The sequence below is a fragment of the Theropithecus gelada genome, chromosome 15 (assembly GCF_003255815.1).
Source record: "Theropithecus gelada isolate Dixy chromosome 15, Tgel_1.0, whole genome shotgun sequence".
Taxonomy (NCBI): domain Eukaryota; kingdom Metazoa; phylum Chordata; class Mammalia; order Primates; family Cercopithecidae; genus Theropithecus; species Theropithecus gelada.
Window position 1 is genome coordinate 105,343,896 of NC_037683.1, and position 17,929 is coordinate 105,361,824.

At 49.1% G+C, this 17,929-nt stretch overlaps 1 protein-coding gene across 1 annotated transcript in view; it reads right to left on the bottom strand.

Moving 5' to 3' along the window:
• Window positions 1-9,709: 9,709 nt before the first annotated feature.
• Window positions 9,710-17,929, bottom strand: part of PRSS47 (serine protease 47) — a 20,138-nt gene continuing 11,918 nt past the window's right edge. Inside the window, 5 exon segments of the mRNA XM_025358891.1 lie at window positions 9,710-10,021; window positions 10,137-10,180; window positions 10,183-10,267; window positions 10,269-10,288; window positions 17,006-17,017. Of these exon segments, the coding sequence (XP_025214676.1) occupies window positions 9,710-10,021; window positions 10,137-10,180; window positions 10,183-10,267; window positions 10,269-10,288; window positions 17,006-17,017 (473 nt within the window).

Consider the following 17,929-nt stretch of genomic DNA (forward strand, 5'->3'; position numbering starts at 1 on the left):
CGCCACCCCCCCAACCCCACTGTATAGGAAGTGAGGAGCATCTCTGCTTGGCCGCCTCACAGTCTGGGAGGTGAGGAGCACCTCTGCCTGGCCACCAACCCGTCTGGGAGGTGAGGAGCGCCTCTGCCTGGCCACCAACCCGTCTGGGAGGTGAGGAGCGCCTCTGCCCAGCGCCAGCCCCCCACCCCACAGTATAGGAAGTGAGGAGCGCCTCTGCTTGGCCGCCTCACAATCTGGGAGGTGAGGAGCGCCTCTGCCTGGCCACCAACCCATCTGGGAGGTGAGGAGCGCCTCTGCCTGGCCACCAACCCGTCTGGGAGGTGAGGAGCGCCTCTGCCTGGCCACCAACCCGCCTGGGAGGTGTGGAGCGCCTCTGCCTGGCCACCAACCCGTCTGGGAGGTGTGGAGCGCCTCTGCCTGGCCACTAACCCGTCTGGGAGGTGTGGAGCGCCTCTGCCTGGCCACTAACCCGTCTGGGAGGTGTGGAGCGCCTCTGCCTGGCCACCAACCCGTCTGGGAGGTGTGGAGCGCCTCTGCCCACCCACACCACCGTCTGGGAAGTGGGGAGCCTCTCTGCCCCTGCTGCTGTGCAACCCTCCAAGTGTGAAGTGACATCCTTGTGTGTGATATTTCTGCCTTCCCCAAGTTTGCATTTTCGACATTAAAGTTTACATTTATTTATTTATTTATTTTTAGACGGAGTCTCGCTCTGTCGCCGGGGCTGGAGTACAGTGGCGTGATCACGGCTCACTGCAAGCTCCGCCACCGGGGTTCAAGAGATTCTCTTGCCTTAGCCTCCTGAGTAGCTGGGATTGTGGATACACACCTCCATGCCAGGCTAATTTTTTTTTTTTTTTTGGTACTTTTAGTAGAGACACAGTTTCACCATGTTGGTCAGGCTAGTCTCAAACTCCTGACCTTGTGATCTGCCCACCTCGGTCTCCCAAAGTGCTGGGATTACAGGCTTGAGCCACCACACCCAGCTCAAGTTTACTTTTTAATTAAAAAATAAAAAATAATAAAAAACGACAACAAGAAAACAGACAGATGGAGACGGTCCTGGACAACACGGTGAAACACCTTCTCCACTGAAAATGCAAAAATTAGCCGGGCGTGGCAGCAGGCGCCTGTAGTCCCAGTTACTTGGGAGGCTGAGGCAGGAGAATGGCTTGAACCTGGGAGGCGGAGGTTGCAGTGAGCCGAGATTGCACCACTGCACTCCAGCTTGGCGACAAAGCGAGATTCCGTCTCAAAAAAAAAAAAAAAAAAAAAAATAGTAAGACATGGGAAACTGCAGTGCCACCCAGCCTGCCCCTGCTGTCTCCACACCTGCTGAGACTCCCTACCCTTGGCCACCTACACTTCACAGATCCCGGCTCCTCCTCCTCCTACCTCTGACTTGACCCACGTGGCTGCTGGGTCCCTCACCCTGCCTGTCCCTCCACCTTTGCCCACACCAAGAATTGAGTAAAATTTGATAGCCATAATTCCTAACTCTCCCCCTGGCTCCTCCTGCTGACCTTACCCCCATTTTGGGGGTTCGGCCTTATGAGAAAGGAGGCTGCTCTCATTCAGCTACAGTTTCAGTGCCTCTGACCTCTCACCCCTGCCCAATACCTCCTAGCCCCGCATCTTTCTCCTTCCAGCCTCCCTTCAGAAGGTAGCCTCCTACACCCATATGTGTGCATTCCTCTCCTCCTCTTTCTTCCCCTACTCCTCTTCCAGCCCCTTCCACCGGGATCCCTGCTATCACCCATCAGCTGTTGAATTCCACAGCAGCCATTTCCACCATCACAGCAAGGGCATCTGACCACCTGACCTTGCAGCCCCCTTTAGGCCCTCAGCTCTTTGCTATGGACATGACCCCCGCTACTAACGCTGTGGCTTTCAGATCTTCACCAAGCTCCAGAGTGAGTAGTCTCTTAATTTCCCAAATTAAATGCACAGTAGAGGCACCCTGGAAAGACATCGGCCTCCGTCTGCCTGGCTACATTCATATTCTCCAGCCCCAGCCCTCGGCCCACACTTGGGGCCCCCTGATGGGCAGCAATGAAAAGCCTGTGTCCCCAGTGCCCCTGTTTTTCTGAGCCTTCCCATCAGGGCTCCTCCAGGCACCTCCAGTTTAGGGAGCCGCACCTCTGCAACATCCAGAACAGATGGTAGGGCCGGCACCACAACTCCTGCGACTGGACACAATTAGGGTTCTCATTCAGAAAGAGCACCTGAGGCCCACTGGTACACACAGGTGGTACGATGGGGAACAAATAAGAAGCAAGTCTCCCTCCACGTATGGTCCCCATGAATGGACATTCCTCCTGGAGGAAGGGGCTCAGTCCCTTGAAGTTAAATTTAAGCTGCTCTCTCCTTATAGAAGCCAGAGGCCCAAAACCTCAAAGTGTGTGTATGTCTGTGTGTGTGTGCCTGTGTGTGTGTGTCTGTGTGTGTGTGTTGGTGGGTGTGGGACTGATGAGCCCAATCAGAACCACAGTGTATTTGAGACACTCCCCTGTGGGCAGAAGCAGCAGCCAGCTTCTGTCATCATCAGCTGTGCCCTCCCTGGCTTGACTGTTAATCTGGCTGACCCGAGTCCCCAGCCAGGTCTGTATTCTTTGAACTGGCAGGATGCCCGCTGCTCTTTACAGGTGCCCGTCTTCCCCTTGCCCATTTACTTTGATGGGCCCTTCTCTCTCCTGATTGTGTGTATTAAAACCTAATTCTTGTTGCTCTGCCTCTGCTCATGTGTCTATATATTTTATAATATATATTATATATTTTAATTTTTTATTAAATATTATATATATTAATTATATGTAACCTGAAAACTAGATATAAAAAATGTAGGCATATAGATATCTTGCAACAATGAAACCGAAAGAAACTTGCAGATCAACAAATGTAGGGACCTCATAAAATTCAAATGACAATTTTAATGTAATGGAACAAAGGCAGAACTGTCACTCCCCTCCACAGTGAGAAAATGGAGCTCCCTGCCCACGTGCAGACTCTCCTGAGATCCGCCTGTTGGCCCATGCTTTGCAGTAACTGGATGCTTCCACCACTTGTTCCTATGTAAGTTACACAGAGGCTTCCTTTGTACATCCTGTAATGAAATCTTTTGGCCTTCACTTGGTGAGAACACAATATTTCATATTAACTCCCTGTGCATTCTTTTTTTAAAAAGAATTTCTCTATAACAAAGAAAATATCACACCCTGGCATAAAAAAAACGTTAAATAGATTAAAATGCAGGCCTTGAGAGGGTATGGAAGCTCTCTGTTAAGTCAATCATCTAAATGAACCGAAATATGTTGATCTTCATCGGTTACTCACATCTCCAGCAATATGACACTGTAGGCATCTGATCTCCTCCATTAACATTTTATTTACAAAATCAGGCTTCAGGCCAAAGCTGAGTGAGTGCTGCTGAGTGACTCAGCCCCTACAACCGGAAGCATGAACTTCAGCCCTGACCACAGCAGAGGAAAGGCTGGTGCTCCCCTCACCTTGAGTGCTCATTTGATGGAGAAGGGCTGGGCCTGGGCCCTACCCATCACAGTGCTGGTCCTAGTCCCTGCCCACACATGGTCTGATCTTCTGTGATCATGCAGTATAAAGGTACTAGAGCTCAAGGATTGCATCTAACTCCTGCACCCTGGATCCCTGCCAGATGTCTATATGCTGGCCCAGAAGGCTATGTGCCCTGGGGACTTAGAAAGTTCACATGATTCAGCTGGGCGCAGTGGCTCACGCCTGTAATCCCAGCACTTTGAGAGGCCGAAGTGGGCAGATCAACTGAGGTTGGGGGTTCGAGACCAGCCTGATCAACATGGTGAAATTCCGTCTCTACTAAAAATACAAAATTAGCCAAGCATGGTAGCGGATGCCTGTAATCCCAGCTAGCTACTCAGGAGGCTGAGGCAGGAGAACCACTTGAACCTCGGAGGCGGAGGTTGTGGTGAGCCGAGATCGTGTCATTGCACTCCAGCCTAAGCGAGACAAGAGCAAAACTCTGTCTCAAAACAAAACAAAACAAAACAAAACAAAACACCAGAAAGAAATTTCATATGATTCCTGTCTCTATGAGCTTCTCCTGATAAACACATCTCCAGTAACCTCAGGGCGGGCAGGGTGGGGGAGTACGGGGCGATCATATTTTCAGGGCATTCCTTATTGATGCAAAACACTGAGAACCACTACATAAAATATTTGAAAAAGTTTACTGCAATGATATTTGAAGAACCTATATAAAATAACTAAACAAACATAAAAACGTAATTGAATTTTACTTGAATATGTTCACAGTATAAACTTTAAAGTATATAAAATGAAAATGATAAGAAGAACACGTGCAAACACTTGGAAATTAAAATGTACATTTTTAGGCTGGACACAGTGGCTCACGACTGTAATCCCAGCACTTTGGGAGGCCAAGGCAGGTGGATCACCAAGTCAGGAGTTTGAGAACAGCCTGGCCAACATGGAGAAACCACGTCTCGACTAAAAATACAAAAATTAGGCAGGCATGGTGCCACGCACCTGTAATCCCAGCTACTTGGGAGGCTGAGGTGGGAGAATCACTTAAACCTAGGAGGCGGAGCTTGCAGTGAGCCGAGATCGCGCCACTGCACTCCAGCCTGGGCAACAGAGCGAGACTCTGTCTCAACAACAACAACAAAAAATGCACATTTTTAAATTGATTAAAGAGGAAGTTCTGAGGAAAATTTAAAAAGGCATAGAACTGAATTAATATAAAAATAAAATATATAAAATGTGATAAGATCCTGATAAAGCATTGCTAGTGGAAAATTAAATAGCATTGAATGCTTATATTTGAAAAAACAAAGGTCTAAAATCAATAATATACACTTTCACATAAAGAAACCTCTCTAAAAAGGGCGAAATAAAACAGAACCATGAAGAAGGAAGGAAATAATAAAACACTATAACCAAGAAGAATTTTTTCCAGAAACGTTAGGCTGGTTCAATACTCAAAAATTATCAGTGTAATCCACTATATTAACAATTTAAAGGAGAAAACAAAAATGGTCACATCAATTAAGGCGGAAAAAGCATTTGGCAAAATTCAACATGACTTATGTTAAAAATTTTTAGCAGACTAAGAATAGAAGCTCACAACCTCAACCTAATAAAGAACACCTACAAAAAACTAAAAGCTAACATCATGCTTAATGGTGAAAGAATTAATGCTTTTCTCCTAAGTTCCAAAATGAGGCCAGAAGGTCCTTTCTCATCTTCTTTTCAACTTAGGACTGTAGGTCCTAACCAGTGCAGTATGACAAGAAATGGAAATGAAGACATACAGGTTAGAAAAGAAGAAATATTACCATTAATATTGATGGATGACATGATTGCCTATATAGAAAATATCAAGGAATCTGCAAGAAAACTCTTAATAAATGATGATATATTACTTTATCAAAGTCTAAGGATACAAGAGCAATATACAGACATGAATCATATTTCCAAATACTAACAATGAACAACTTGAAACAAAAACTAAAAACAATGTCATACACAACAGTTCCCCCAAATTGAAATATTTTGGATGTAAATTTTAGTGTGATAAAAGCAAGATAATTCTAATGAAAGGAACCAAACAAGACCTAAATAAGTGGAGAGACATACTACTTTCATAGATTGGAAGACTCAGTATTGTAAAACATCAACTCCCAACAACATTTGTTTTTTTCAATATAGAGAAGCTTATTCCAAAATGTGTATGGAAAGGTAAAGAAATTAGAATAGCTAAAACAATTTTGGGAAGACAGAATAAAGTTGGAGGATATTAAGACTTGCCATAAAGCTATAGTATAAGACAGTGTGGTACTGTGGAAGAACAGATATATCGTTCAATGAACAGGGTAAAAGAGTGCAGAAACTGACACACACAAAAACAAAAAACTGATATTTCACAAAAGTAGAAAAGCACTATAATGGAGAAAGGAATTGTATTTCTAACAAATACACAAGTTAACTAATATCAATAAAAAGTTTACTGCAATGATATTTGAAGAACCTATATAAAATAACTAAACAAATGAATCATAGATTTAAATGTACACTTTAGTACACTTTTAGTACCTTTTAGTTCCCTTTTTTGGGTTGAAAGCGAGACATGATACACTGGGCAAAAGGAACAGAGGTAAAGAGGTCGTTTGTGTAAGGCTCTGTGTTTATCTAGCTGGTAGTTAGACTGTCTTTACTGTTTGGTGTTGCTGTAGGTGTCAGAGGCAAAATTTACTCTTGTATCCTTGTTAGTATCTCCCCTGTTGTCTTTGAGTTTCCCTAGAGACTCCTTATTAAATAAGTGCTGAGACAGTCAATTCCTTCCATTATAATTCCCTTATTATACAAAAGTCCTACTGACGTGGTGGTGAGGTGCTTATATGGGAGAATAAATGTTCCATAGTCCTGTGATTAGGTCCCAGGCACAGTGCACAGTGAGCCTATGCTCCCAGGCTGTGACCTGCACACGTGCTTCTCAGTAGCCCGTGTCCCTGGTGGGACAGGAAGGCACAGGGAACTGGAGTTTAACACGTCTCTTTCCCCAAGTCAGTTAGGCTCGGATAAAACCCCAATACATTAGGCTCTGCTAAAAATAGTTTCTCTTAAGGATAGGCTTTAGGAAAGTAGAACTAATGTTCTGCTCTTATTTCAAAATGGTTACTTTTCCCATCGTCCTGTCAAAATCAGGAGGGGATTTTTCTCTGATCTACACCCTGAGAATCTGGTAAGGCTACTGAAGGTAAAACTCCTGAAAGTTGAGGCTCTCCTAAGACTGGATGTGGAGTTTTTAACTGTCAAGCTCATCCACGTTGAACCTTCAGCACTTTGACAATTACAGTTTTTAGGTTTTCCTACCCCAGCATTGGCTCCAATGGCCAGCTTTTACATCTCAGCTTCCCTTCAGATTAACTGTGATTCTCTGTATCTGCCTGTCTCCAGTTTTGAGGATCATAGTTTGCCCTGTGACCTCAATTCTCTGACGGATCTAAGAAGAGTTGTTGATTTTCAGTTTATTCAGCTTTTTTTTTTTCTTGATTTGAGAGTGGGAGTGATGACTTCCAAGCTTCTTATACTCAAGTCGTTCATTGATCTTGGTTCATTTCATTTCCCTCCCATAGCCTGTCTGGGGATGACTTTGGCAACAAAAGTAGCAGCCCATGCCAGGGCACCATCTGGGAAAAGAGGGTGGCCCTGATCATGCCTCTAGGGCCCCTCCATGCCCCACTCCAGTCTCTCTCTTCGAGAGTGGGTATCTGAGGCTCACTTTGTGGACAGGTCAGAGTAAGCCTCCCTCAGGTGTCTGAGGCTTGGATAACAGGCGTCTTGGGTGCAGTCTGTGGGACTGGAAAGAACAGTGTTTGAGCTCTCTCAAGAGAGATCTGAGTTTCAATTTCTGTTTCACTACATACTACTCATGATATCTTTAAAAAGCCACTCAACCCTGGCCAGGCGCGGTGGCTCACGCCTGTATTCCCAGCACTTTGGGAGGTGGAGGTGGGCAGATCATGAGGTCAGGAGATCGAGACTATCCTGGCTAACATGGTGAAACCCCGTCTTTTCTAAAAATACAAAAAATTAGCCGGGCGTGGTGGCAGGCGCCTGTAGTCCCAGCTACTCGGGAGGCTGAGGCAGGAGAATGGCGTAAACCCGGGAGGCGGAGCTTGCAGTGAGCGGAGATGGCGCCACTGAACTCCAACCTCGGCAACAGAGCGGGACTCCATCTCAAAAAAAGAAAAGCTACTCAACCCCTACAGGCTGCAGTTTATCTTTACAAAGAAACTAAACCAGGATAAGGATACTGAGCACTTACGTTGGTTTCAAGTAATAGGGAAACTAACTGTGTGGGAACGGAGACTTGGTTGATCTGTCGTGTGGACTAGGTATGTATCCCCCTCCTTCGGTTTAGAGGCCTGAAAGCATCCGGGAGGACAGGAAATCACCTAACCCCTGGAATGAGGTGTGTAACAGGCAGGCCCTCAGGACACAGCCAGCCTGCAGCTGCCACAAAGGAGGAGAATAGTGGCTCTGGGGCCAGTGGAGTGGCTAATACTCTAAACAGAACTGCCCAAGCTCCCCCAGCCTCGTGGAGAACATGCGTGGAGCACATGCTGTCTTGGTAACTCACTGACCTCTCAGAGTCCTGAGCAGCCCTGCTGTGAGACCCCATAACTGAGCTTACCACCAGGGGAGGCAGCACTTTCTCTTCCACTTCTGGAGACCGCTGAGCTCTGAGGCTGGACGCTATTAGTGGACATATTGCTAGGCATAGCAGTACCTCAGTGGTGGAACTCTGATCAGAGGCAGGGACTGCTGGAAATGCCCCTACAGGAGTGGATACTTTGCAGACACTTTCTTCAGGCCTTACAATATTATTTTGGGATGAGAGTTCCTGCATGAGTAATAGAGGGTTTAAGCCGTGAGGTCCTGGTGTTGACGTGTGTGTGAGTCCATCTGTGCCCCTTGCCTGTGAGGGTACAGGAAATGTGGCCAATACCAAGACTGGGGACAATGTGCACTGGACCTTTTGGATGGTGTCTTGTCCACACGGACATGTGCTAAATGGGAGCTCTCCCGTTTTCTTGTGGTTTCTGAAGACTGGGGGTAGGCTGTGCTGAGACCTCTAGGAGTCCTGCTGGCTGCACAGGGCTGTGTCCAGCAGGCTTGCAGGACGGACGGCCTAGGACACTATTTTGAGGCTTATTGCTGGGGCACTGAATCCTGGGTTAGCTAAGTAAATAAGGTAACACCAGGCTCTACCACCTGGAGGAGTGCAGACTTTCTGGGGCAGGGTTCACCAAGGGCCTTGGACAGGAGGGAGCAGGTTTATGCGGGACTGGGGGCTGGGGAGATGGGCAGTGGGTCAGGTGCCTGCAGACGTGGGGAAAGCAGGACCTATGGGACAGGTGAGGAGGAGCAGGAATTGTTCCTAGGAGCAGAGCTCTGAGCACGGCTGACCTAGACCTCGGCTTTTGGCCTGGCATCGGAACCCTTTTCCATCTGCTTCTGTCAGTCGTTCCCAGACCCTCATGTTTTGAAAGCACTCTAGCTGCAGGCTGGAACCCTCTTCTCCTAGCTGGGATCCTGCTCCTCAGTCCTGCTCCATTACTTGGTGCACCAGCCACTTCCCTTTCCTGTCTCCACTGGGAGTCGAACCTCCCCCTCCATGCCCCAGGAGCACTGTTCCTCTGCTTCAGAGAAGCCCTTGCTCCCCGGCACTGTGGACACCAGGTGTAGTTTCAGCCCCTCTGAAGGCCTGGGTGCTTCCTGGGGCAGGAGCAGTGTGAATGCAGACGGACCCCTTCCCTCCCAGCTGGTGGCCTCAGCTCCCTCAGCATCCCTAGTGTCCCCCCAACCCCTGCTTTCCTCCTAGGAGCCCACAGTTGAGATTCTCTCTGTGAGGTCGCAGGTTTCTGCCCTGGGAGTCAGACAATGAATCCTATGGAAAAGGCAAGCACTAAGGAGAAGGAGGGGCCTGGGACTGCGGTGCGGGGTGGAGGAGGAGCAGATGACTTTTATTGGGTTTGGTTTTGTGTTGCCAAGCTTGATTTGGGGAATGGCAGTTGACAGACAGAAAAGCCAGGATTAGGAACCATTTAGAGGGACAGTGGGCTGGGGAGAGGGAGGGTCCAGCATGGACACCCAGGCCTAAGCAGAGAGAAGGGGTCAAGGGGCTCTGTGGTCATCACAGGGTCTGCCATGGGGCCCTGAGGGTGAGTGGCAGCAGGAGCCAGGTCTGTGGCAGCACAAGGGCTGCGCAGGGCCCAGGCAGGCCAGCAGCCCTCAGAGGCTTGGGTGGAGAGCGGGTGTGAGGAGCCAACGTGGGGTCAGGAAGAGGGGTGAGCCTCATGACTTCGTCGATCCAGTTGGTGAAGTAGGTGACCCTGGTGAAGATGCTGGGGTAGGCAGGATGCCAGCAGTCCAGGCCCCAGCTGGCCAGCCCAACCAGGACCCAGGCACTGGGGAGGTAGCAGACTAGAGGCCCCCCGGAATCACCCTGCGGACAAAGAAAGAAGAGTCAGCTTTGGGGGCTGAGTGTGTCTGAGACACCGGGTGGCACAGTCGGACGCTCTGCGTCCGCTCTCTGAGTCAGGGTCCCGCTGCAGACCCACCAGATAGAAATCTCCAGGCATCAAGCTCCTGAGCTGACCCTCAGGACAATCATGGATCTGAATCTATTAGCATGTGAACCCACCCTCTGCCCTCTACACCCGGAACAACACACTGCTTGAAGCCTAGAGGGGGACAGCTGTATGTACAGGGCCTGAGAGGGGCCGAGTCTGCTGGCAAAGCACAGCCAGCTGAAAGCTCTGTGCAGAGCACAGCTCCTGTGAACCCTAAGCTGCAGCAGAGCATCCCCTCCGGGGGCCCCTTCCTTTTTTTGTTCATTTGGGCCTTTGGTTTTCTCTCAACTTTTTGGTAAAGTATCTTTAGAAAGTGCCCATGCCCAGGCCCCATGGAGACAGTCCACAGCACTAGGGAAGCAGGCAGTGGTCTCCAGAAAGTTGCTGGGATTTACTGGAGTCCTGAAATGCTGTCAGGGTGAGATCATGCAGTTGAAAGCCCCCTATATCATGGGCCAAAAAGTGAGACCCAAAGAAAGGGTCTCATCCAGGCATGGTAGTTCACGCCTGTAATCCCAGCACTTTGGGAGGCCGAGACAGGCGGATCACGAGGTCAAGAGATCGAGACCATCCTGGCCAACATGGTGAAACCTTGTCTCTACTAAAAATACAAAAATTAGCTGGGCGTGGTGGCATGTGCCTGTACTCCCAGCTACTCGGGAGGCTGAGGCAGGAGAATTGCTTGAACCGAGGAGGCAGAGGTTCCAGTGAGCCAAGAACATGCCACTGCACTCCAGCCTGGCAACAGAGCGAGACTCTGAAAGAAAGAAAGAGAAAGAAAGCAAGCAAGCAAGCAAGCAAGCAAGCAAGCAGGGAGGGAGGGAGGGAGGGAGGGAAGGGGAGAGAGAGAGAGAGAGAGAGAGAGAGAGAAAGAAAGAAAGAAAGAAAGAAAGAAAGAAAGAAAGAAAGAAAGAAAGAAAGAAAGAAAGAAAGAAAGAAAGAGAAAGAAAGAAAGAAAGAGAAAGAAAGAAGGAAGGAAGGAAAGAGGAAGGAAGGAAGGAAAGAAAGAAAGGAAGGAAGGAAGGAAAGAGAGAGAAAGAAAGAGAGAAAGAAAGAGAGAAAGAAAGAAGAAAGAAGAAGAAAGAAGAAAAGAAAAAGAAAAAGGGGAAGGGGAAGGGGAAAGGGTCTCATCTTCAGGGTGGTGGGAGGCAGGGCCCACAGCCGGCTCTTCCACCCATTAGTCCAGTGTGCATCTGGGGCATCCAGTGCAGGCACTGCTCTTGGGAAACACGGGGAGAAGACAAACCCCCTCCCCATGGTGCTTAGATAAATAAGCCAACAGACCCTATGGAAGTGGGAGGACATTTCATATCCATGGATCACAAAAAGCTTTCCTGAGCTTACACTGAAAGTAGGAAACAGAACCCACTCTGTGAGGTCCAGAAGAGAGGGCCCAGTTGGTATAAATCAGGAGAGGACGGGGCAAGCCTTGCGGTAGGGAGCGAGTGGGCAGAGGGAGGTCCCAGAGCCACAGAGAGGCAGCTTGGAGAATTGTATGTTGGAGGGTGGGGGACACAGCACCTGTTTAAACCATCAGTCTGGTGCCATGTAGAGAAAGAATAGTTGCTGAGCACTAGGTAGAGAGGAGGGACCAGGGAGGCAACTACAGGAAGGAAGAAATGATCAGATTTGGGATGGCATTTTGAAGGAGGAGCCAAAGGACTTGTGGACTCTGGCCTTTTCTCACAACAGGGAAAAGGTGTGGAGACAAAAGGAAGAAGGCTGAGAACTCAGCTCCGGGGTCTCCAGCACTGAGAGGCTGGGAGGCCCAGCCCCTCTCAGGCCCTGTACATACAGCTGTCCCCTCTAGGCTTCAAGCACTGCGTTGTCCCAGGGGTAGAGTGCAGAGGGTGGGTCCACGTGTGATAGATTCAGATCCATAATTATCCACTCTGAGGGTCAGCTCAGGAGCTTGATGCCTGGAGATTTCTATCTGGTGGGTCTGCAGTGGGACCCTGACTCAGAGAGCAGAGGCACAGAGCGTCCGACCGTGCCACCTGGTGTCACTCAGCCCCCGCCCCCGAAGCTAACTCCTCTTTCTTTGTGCTCAGGGTGATTCCGGGGGGCCTCCAGTCTGCTATCTCCCCAGAGGCAGCTGGTAGCAAAAAGTGGGAGTGGAGCGGCTGGGGCCTGGCAGCAGGAGCTGAGCGCAATCTGATGCGTCAAGGGAGCAGTGACTCTGGCAAGGCAGAGGCTGCAGACAAAGTGGCTCTGGTGGCATGAGAGGGACAAGCCTGGATTGGGTGATTCAGTGCAGTCAGCCCTGGGAGGAGTCTTCAGGGAAGAAAGGTGGAGAAATGGGCAGTAGCTGGGGAAGATTTTTGCCATGCCTTGATGTGGGAGGCATGAGAGGGAGAGCAGGGGACACAGGAGCAGGGGAAAGGCCCTAGCGACCCAATGCTCAAGGATGGGCTGGCCCAGGGTGAGCCATCAGGGCAAGGGGGAGAGACTGGGCAGATCGGGGTGGGCAGATGTGGGGCCAAGAGGAGCGAGCTTCTCATTGCTTCATCTTCTCCATTTGATGAGAAGCAAGACAGCACACTGACAGGGAGGGGCCTGGGCTGGGGGAGTGGAGGCCAGGGGAGAGAGAGGGGTGACATGGTGCCGTCACTAAAGAATGCTCCCAAAGACATCCACATTCTCATCCCTGGAACCTGTGACTGTGTTATCTTACATGGCATAGGGGACTTTGCAGCTGGAGTGAAGACTCGAGATGGGAGATTATTCTGGAGTGTCTCAAAAGGCCCAACATCATCACAAAGTTCTTTATAAGGGAAGGCAGGAGGCAGGAGGGTCAGAGTCAGAGAAGGAGATATGACAACAGACACAGAGGTCACACTGACAGCTTTGAAGATGGAGAAAGAGACCACGAGCCCAGGAGTGCGGGCGGCCTCTAGAAGTTGGAAAAGGAAATTGAATCTCCTCTAGAGCCTCCAGAAGAAAACCCAACCCTGCTGACACCTTGATTTTAGACTTTTGACCTCTAGAACTGCAAGACAATAGACATCTGTGGTCTCAGCTGCCCAGTTGGTGGGGATTTGCTCCTGCAGCCCTGGCAAATTCATGCCCGGGGTCTTCTTGGGAGTGGAAAGTGCCTTCGCTGTCTCAGATACGCCCTCAGTGCTTCCCTCCTCGGAGTACCCACCCAGCTTGTTTGAGGGCAAGAGGAGGCCTGGCCCTCCAGACAATGGTCCCTGGCTACTCCAGGCCTCAGCGATCCATGCAGGTGAACCACCTGCTTGCCAACATCACGCTTGATTCTGGGCCAGTCTGGGAGAGATGGGAAGGACTCCAAGGGTCTCCTGGCCCTGACCCCTGGGAGCTCTGAGTAGGCAGAGGAAGTCCCAACATTAATGACTACTGTGGAGACAGAGGAAGCCACGTGTAACTTGGTGGGCCTGGTGGTGAATTCCACATTGAGTGAAAGGGTAGGTCTAAGATAGGCCCAGAAGAATGAGTGCAACTTAGATAGAGGAAAACAGGCAAGGCCAAGAACATGGAAGCCAACACTTATTAAGCACCTGCTTAATGCCAGGCATGGTGCTACATTTTCTACAGGAACCTTATGAAGTGGAGGCTGTTAGCAAGCCCACTGCACAGGTGAGAAAACTTGGCTAAGGTCACAGCACATGCAAGTGACAGAGTGAAGACTGCAACCAGTTCTGTCCTGCCCACAGTCTGAGCACTGAGTCACCCTGCAGCTCTGTCTCCCCTCAAAGCTGTTTTTGCGTGCTCCATGCAGGGAAGAGAAGAGAGCCACGGGATGGAGGCGGGGACCACAGCAGACGACTCAGCAGGAGATGAATCCTGATGGAATCTCACAGACAGGCAGTGGTGACTGAAAGGCTCAGGAGATGTCCACCTCAGCGGTGTTCTCAGGCTGGGCAAGGAACTAGAGGGCACTGTGGGATGTCCAGCAGGCAGGCAAAGTGTGCTGGCCCTGAGGCTCCAGGGACATGGCCTTCGCAAGAGAGGCTGATGGAGAACAAGGCTGGAAGGGAGCTGGACTAAGGACTTGTTGGCTGAGCTCCACCAGGGCTGGGCATTGGGCAGGCTCCCTGCTCCTCCTGGGGTACAGATGACTCTGTGAGGAGAAGGGGCCAGGCCACAGCCAGAAAGGAGGAACAATAAAGTATGTGGACGTGGACAGGAAACCAAGAAGCCTGGAGCCGGCTCCTGCTGGGCAGGCAGATGGGCCGAGCTCCCTCCCACTACTCAGCTAGCCTGCCTGGCGATATCGAAAACAGTGCTGCCAATGAACCCTTCCCATGGGCCGGGGGATTCAGGGCTCAGACTAGGGGGCAGGAGAGACCTGGTGCTAGTTTTCAATCTATAGTTTTGCTAGCATTGTGGCCTTAGACAAGCATATTCATTTCCAAGGGCTTGCCATAACACACTGCCACCACCTTGGTGGCTTAGAAGCAACAGAAACGTATTCTCTCACAGTTCTGGAGGCCACAAATCTGAAGGCAGCGTGCTTCCAGGGACACACTACCTCCAAAGGCTCTAGGGGAGGACTCTCCCTTGGCTGTTCCGGCCTCTGGCAGCACAGGCATTCCTTGGCTCGTGGTGGCATCCCTGCCCTCTCCACGTCTGTCCGCACATGGCCATCTTCTCCATGTGTGTCTCTATGGCCTCTCCCCCTCTTTTAAGGACACCAGTCATTGAATTTAGGGCCCACCCTAAATCCAGGATGGGTTCACCTTGAGATTCTTAACTAATTACATCCGTAAAGATCCTATTTCCAAACAAGGTCACACTCTGAGGTTCCAAGTGGACGCTATCCTTCCAACCACCTCATGGAGGAGGCCTTGGAATCCTCACACAGCTGATGAGGACCCAGGCTCAGGAGGTGAAGAGAATATCCCAGGTCACAGGGCAGGTACATGTGGTGAAGCAATGTCTCTCATTCCAGGGTCCCAGCGCTTTCCTGTCTGCCCCACAGTGGTGTCTATGCAAAAGCTCAGCCCACAGATGTCAGCTCAGGAGGCTACAACCTGTGGGAGAGGTTGTGGAGGCAGGGTTGGCCTTGGAGTCACAACACCTGGGCCCAGGTTGTGCTGCCTCACTTAGACTAACCACTTTTCTTCCCTGGGCCTCAATTCAATGAACTTATGTACAGAATATATAAAGAGCTCCTAGAAGAAAAAGACAGACAACCCAACAGAAAAATGAGAGGAGAAAAAGGACTTGAAGGGAAACTTCATAGAAGATATCTAATAATAATAAACATACAAAAAATTTTAAGCCAAAAACCACTACACACTCACCAAAATGGCCAAAATCAGAAAAGATGAAAAGGAATAAATGTTGGTGAAAAAAGAAGCTCTCATCCTCTGCTAGAGGGAAGGCTGTTTGCCATCCTCTGCCACAGCTGAACACACAGACACACCTTTTTATCTAGCAACTCTACTCATGGGCTTCTATGTCATAAAATATATTCCTCTGTGCCCCAAAGACAAATACAAATATGCACATAGCACAGCTACTCATAATACCTCCAACTTGGAAACTACTCACATTATCCAATGTAGAATTCAGTTCACACAACAGCACGCTATAGAGCAATGAGAAGGAACATACCGTAACAACGTGTATAGTATGGACGAATCTCAGAAATACACTGTTACGACACGAAAGAGTGCTGACTGTAAATTCCACTTACAGGAAGTTCAGAATATAAGGTGTTAAAAGTGAAGGTGTTGGTTACCCTTGGGTGTTAGTGATAAGGAGGCACATGGGTGCTTCTAGGGTGCTGGTCACATGTGTCAGTGTAGGAAAGTTCATCAAACTATATATTATGTACTATATATTATTAATTATGTACTCTTGTGTATATATGTTATGCTTTAATGAAAAGTTTAAAATATATTAAAAAATGCTGTTTGAGGATCCTTCCAGCAGATGTCCCTGCTGCGATGGGCTGGGGAAGGGGCTAGTCTAGGGGAGACTTCTGAGGGATGGAGCCCAGGAGGACACGCAGAGGAGAGGAAACAGGAAGTCCACGGGACTCCACAAAGAGAGCAGAGGCAACACAGAGACCCGTCCCAAGGGAAACTGAGGCCAAGAGAATATGCAAAGGAAGAGTGGAAATGACCTTACTCACTTTGCAGATGGACTTTCCTGTCGAGAAGTCCCCCACACACAGCATCTCCTCATGCACAGCGTAGGTCTCGCCTTGGCCAGTTCTTTGCCCATATAAGGTATTACAGAGTGCGTTCTCAATGAGGCCCACCTTGCCCTCCTGGAGATAGAAGGGTGGTGACAGTTGCACTGCAGAGATAAGGGGGAGGTCAGTGACATGCCCTGTAGGTTAACTAAGAAAGCTCAGGCTACTCTGAGCCCCTACTCTGCCTGACTGCTAACCACAACCCTCCAAACATAGGTTTTCTCAGAACTGCTGAGCTTTAAACGCTGCTTCACTCTGCTACCCATCCTTGATAAGCTTCTCTTCTTTTTATCAAACCTTTGCACATAGTCATCCTATTCCCTCTACCTCTCTCATAGCAATAGATCCACCTCTTATTCTACAAGAGGCAAATCCCACCAACACATGACTCATTTATCGGGACTTAGCAACTATTCACTGACCAACTTATCCTTTCATGAACCATCCCATCCATTCTCCCTCCATCTATCACTAACCTTTCTTCTCCACCCATCATCCCATCCACTCACTCACCCATTCCTCCATCTACCTATCTTCCCACACATGCCCATTCATCCACTCACTTTTCACACATTTGCCCATCCATCCATCCTTTCATCCATCTCTCCATCGAGCCCTCCATCACTCACCCACCTATCCTGCTCTCCACCTATTGACACATCCATCCACTTCATCTATCCCCTCTCACCAATCCTTCTATCTACACATCTATCCAAACATCCATCTACCAACTCAAATATCATCCATCCATCCATCCATCCACCCATCCATCCACTTATCCTTCCATCCATGCAGTAACCCATCCTTCTATCCATCCATTATCCATCCCTCCATCCATCCATCCACCCATTTACTAACCCAATCACTGATCTATTCACTCATCTATTCAGCTATCCTGGTGCTGTCTTTTACATGCTAATGATATAGATAATTTTTAGTAGAAAGTGACAGATTAAATGAAATAACAAATTTAAAAATATTTTAGATTAAGTGATATGAAGAAAATAAAACAGGAAGATGTGCTAGAGGGGGTTGCCTATTTTAGCTCATTTGATTAAGTAAAACCGAGAAAAAAAAAGCTGAATAGTAAATGCAAAGAAGTGATTCACGCAAAGATTAGAACGACAAGCAAGCTAAGAAAAATAAAAAACAAACAGCAGCTAAAGGCCCAAGATAGAAATAGCCTTGAGATATTCAAGGAGTACGAAGGAGGCCCAAGAGGATGGGGTGGGGTATGTGAAGGCTGCAGTAAAAGATGGGGTATGTAATGGCTGCAGTGAAAAATGAAGAATGGAAAGGGTGCATTGAAAGGTGGGATATGTCATTGACTGCAGCAGGAGATGGGGTATGTGAAGGGGGCAGTTGAGATGGGGGATGTGAAGGGTGCAGTGGGAAGTGGGGGATGTGAAGGGCCCAGTGGAGATGGGGTGCAGTGGGAGGTGGGGGATGTGAAGGGTGCAGGGGGAGGTGGGGGATGTGAAGGGCCCAGTGGAGATGGGGTGCAGTGGGAGGTGGGGGATGGGAAGGGTGCAGTGGGAGATGGGGGATATGAAGGGCCCAGTGGGAGGTGGGGGATGTGAAGGGCCCAGTGGAGATGGGGTGCAGTGGGAGG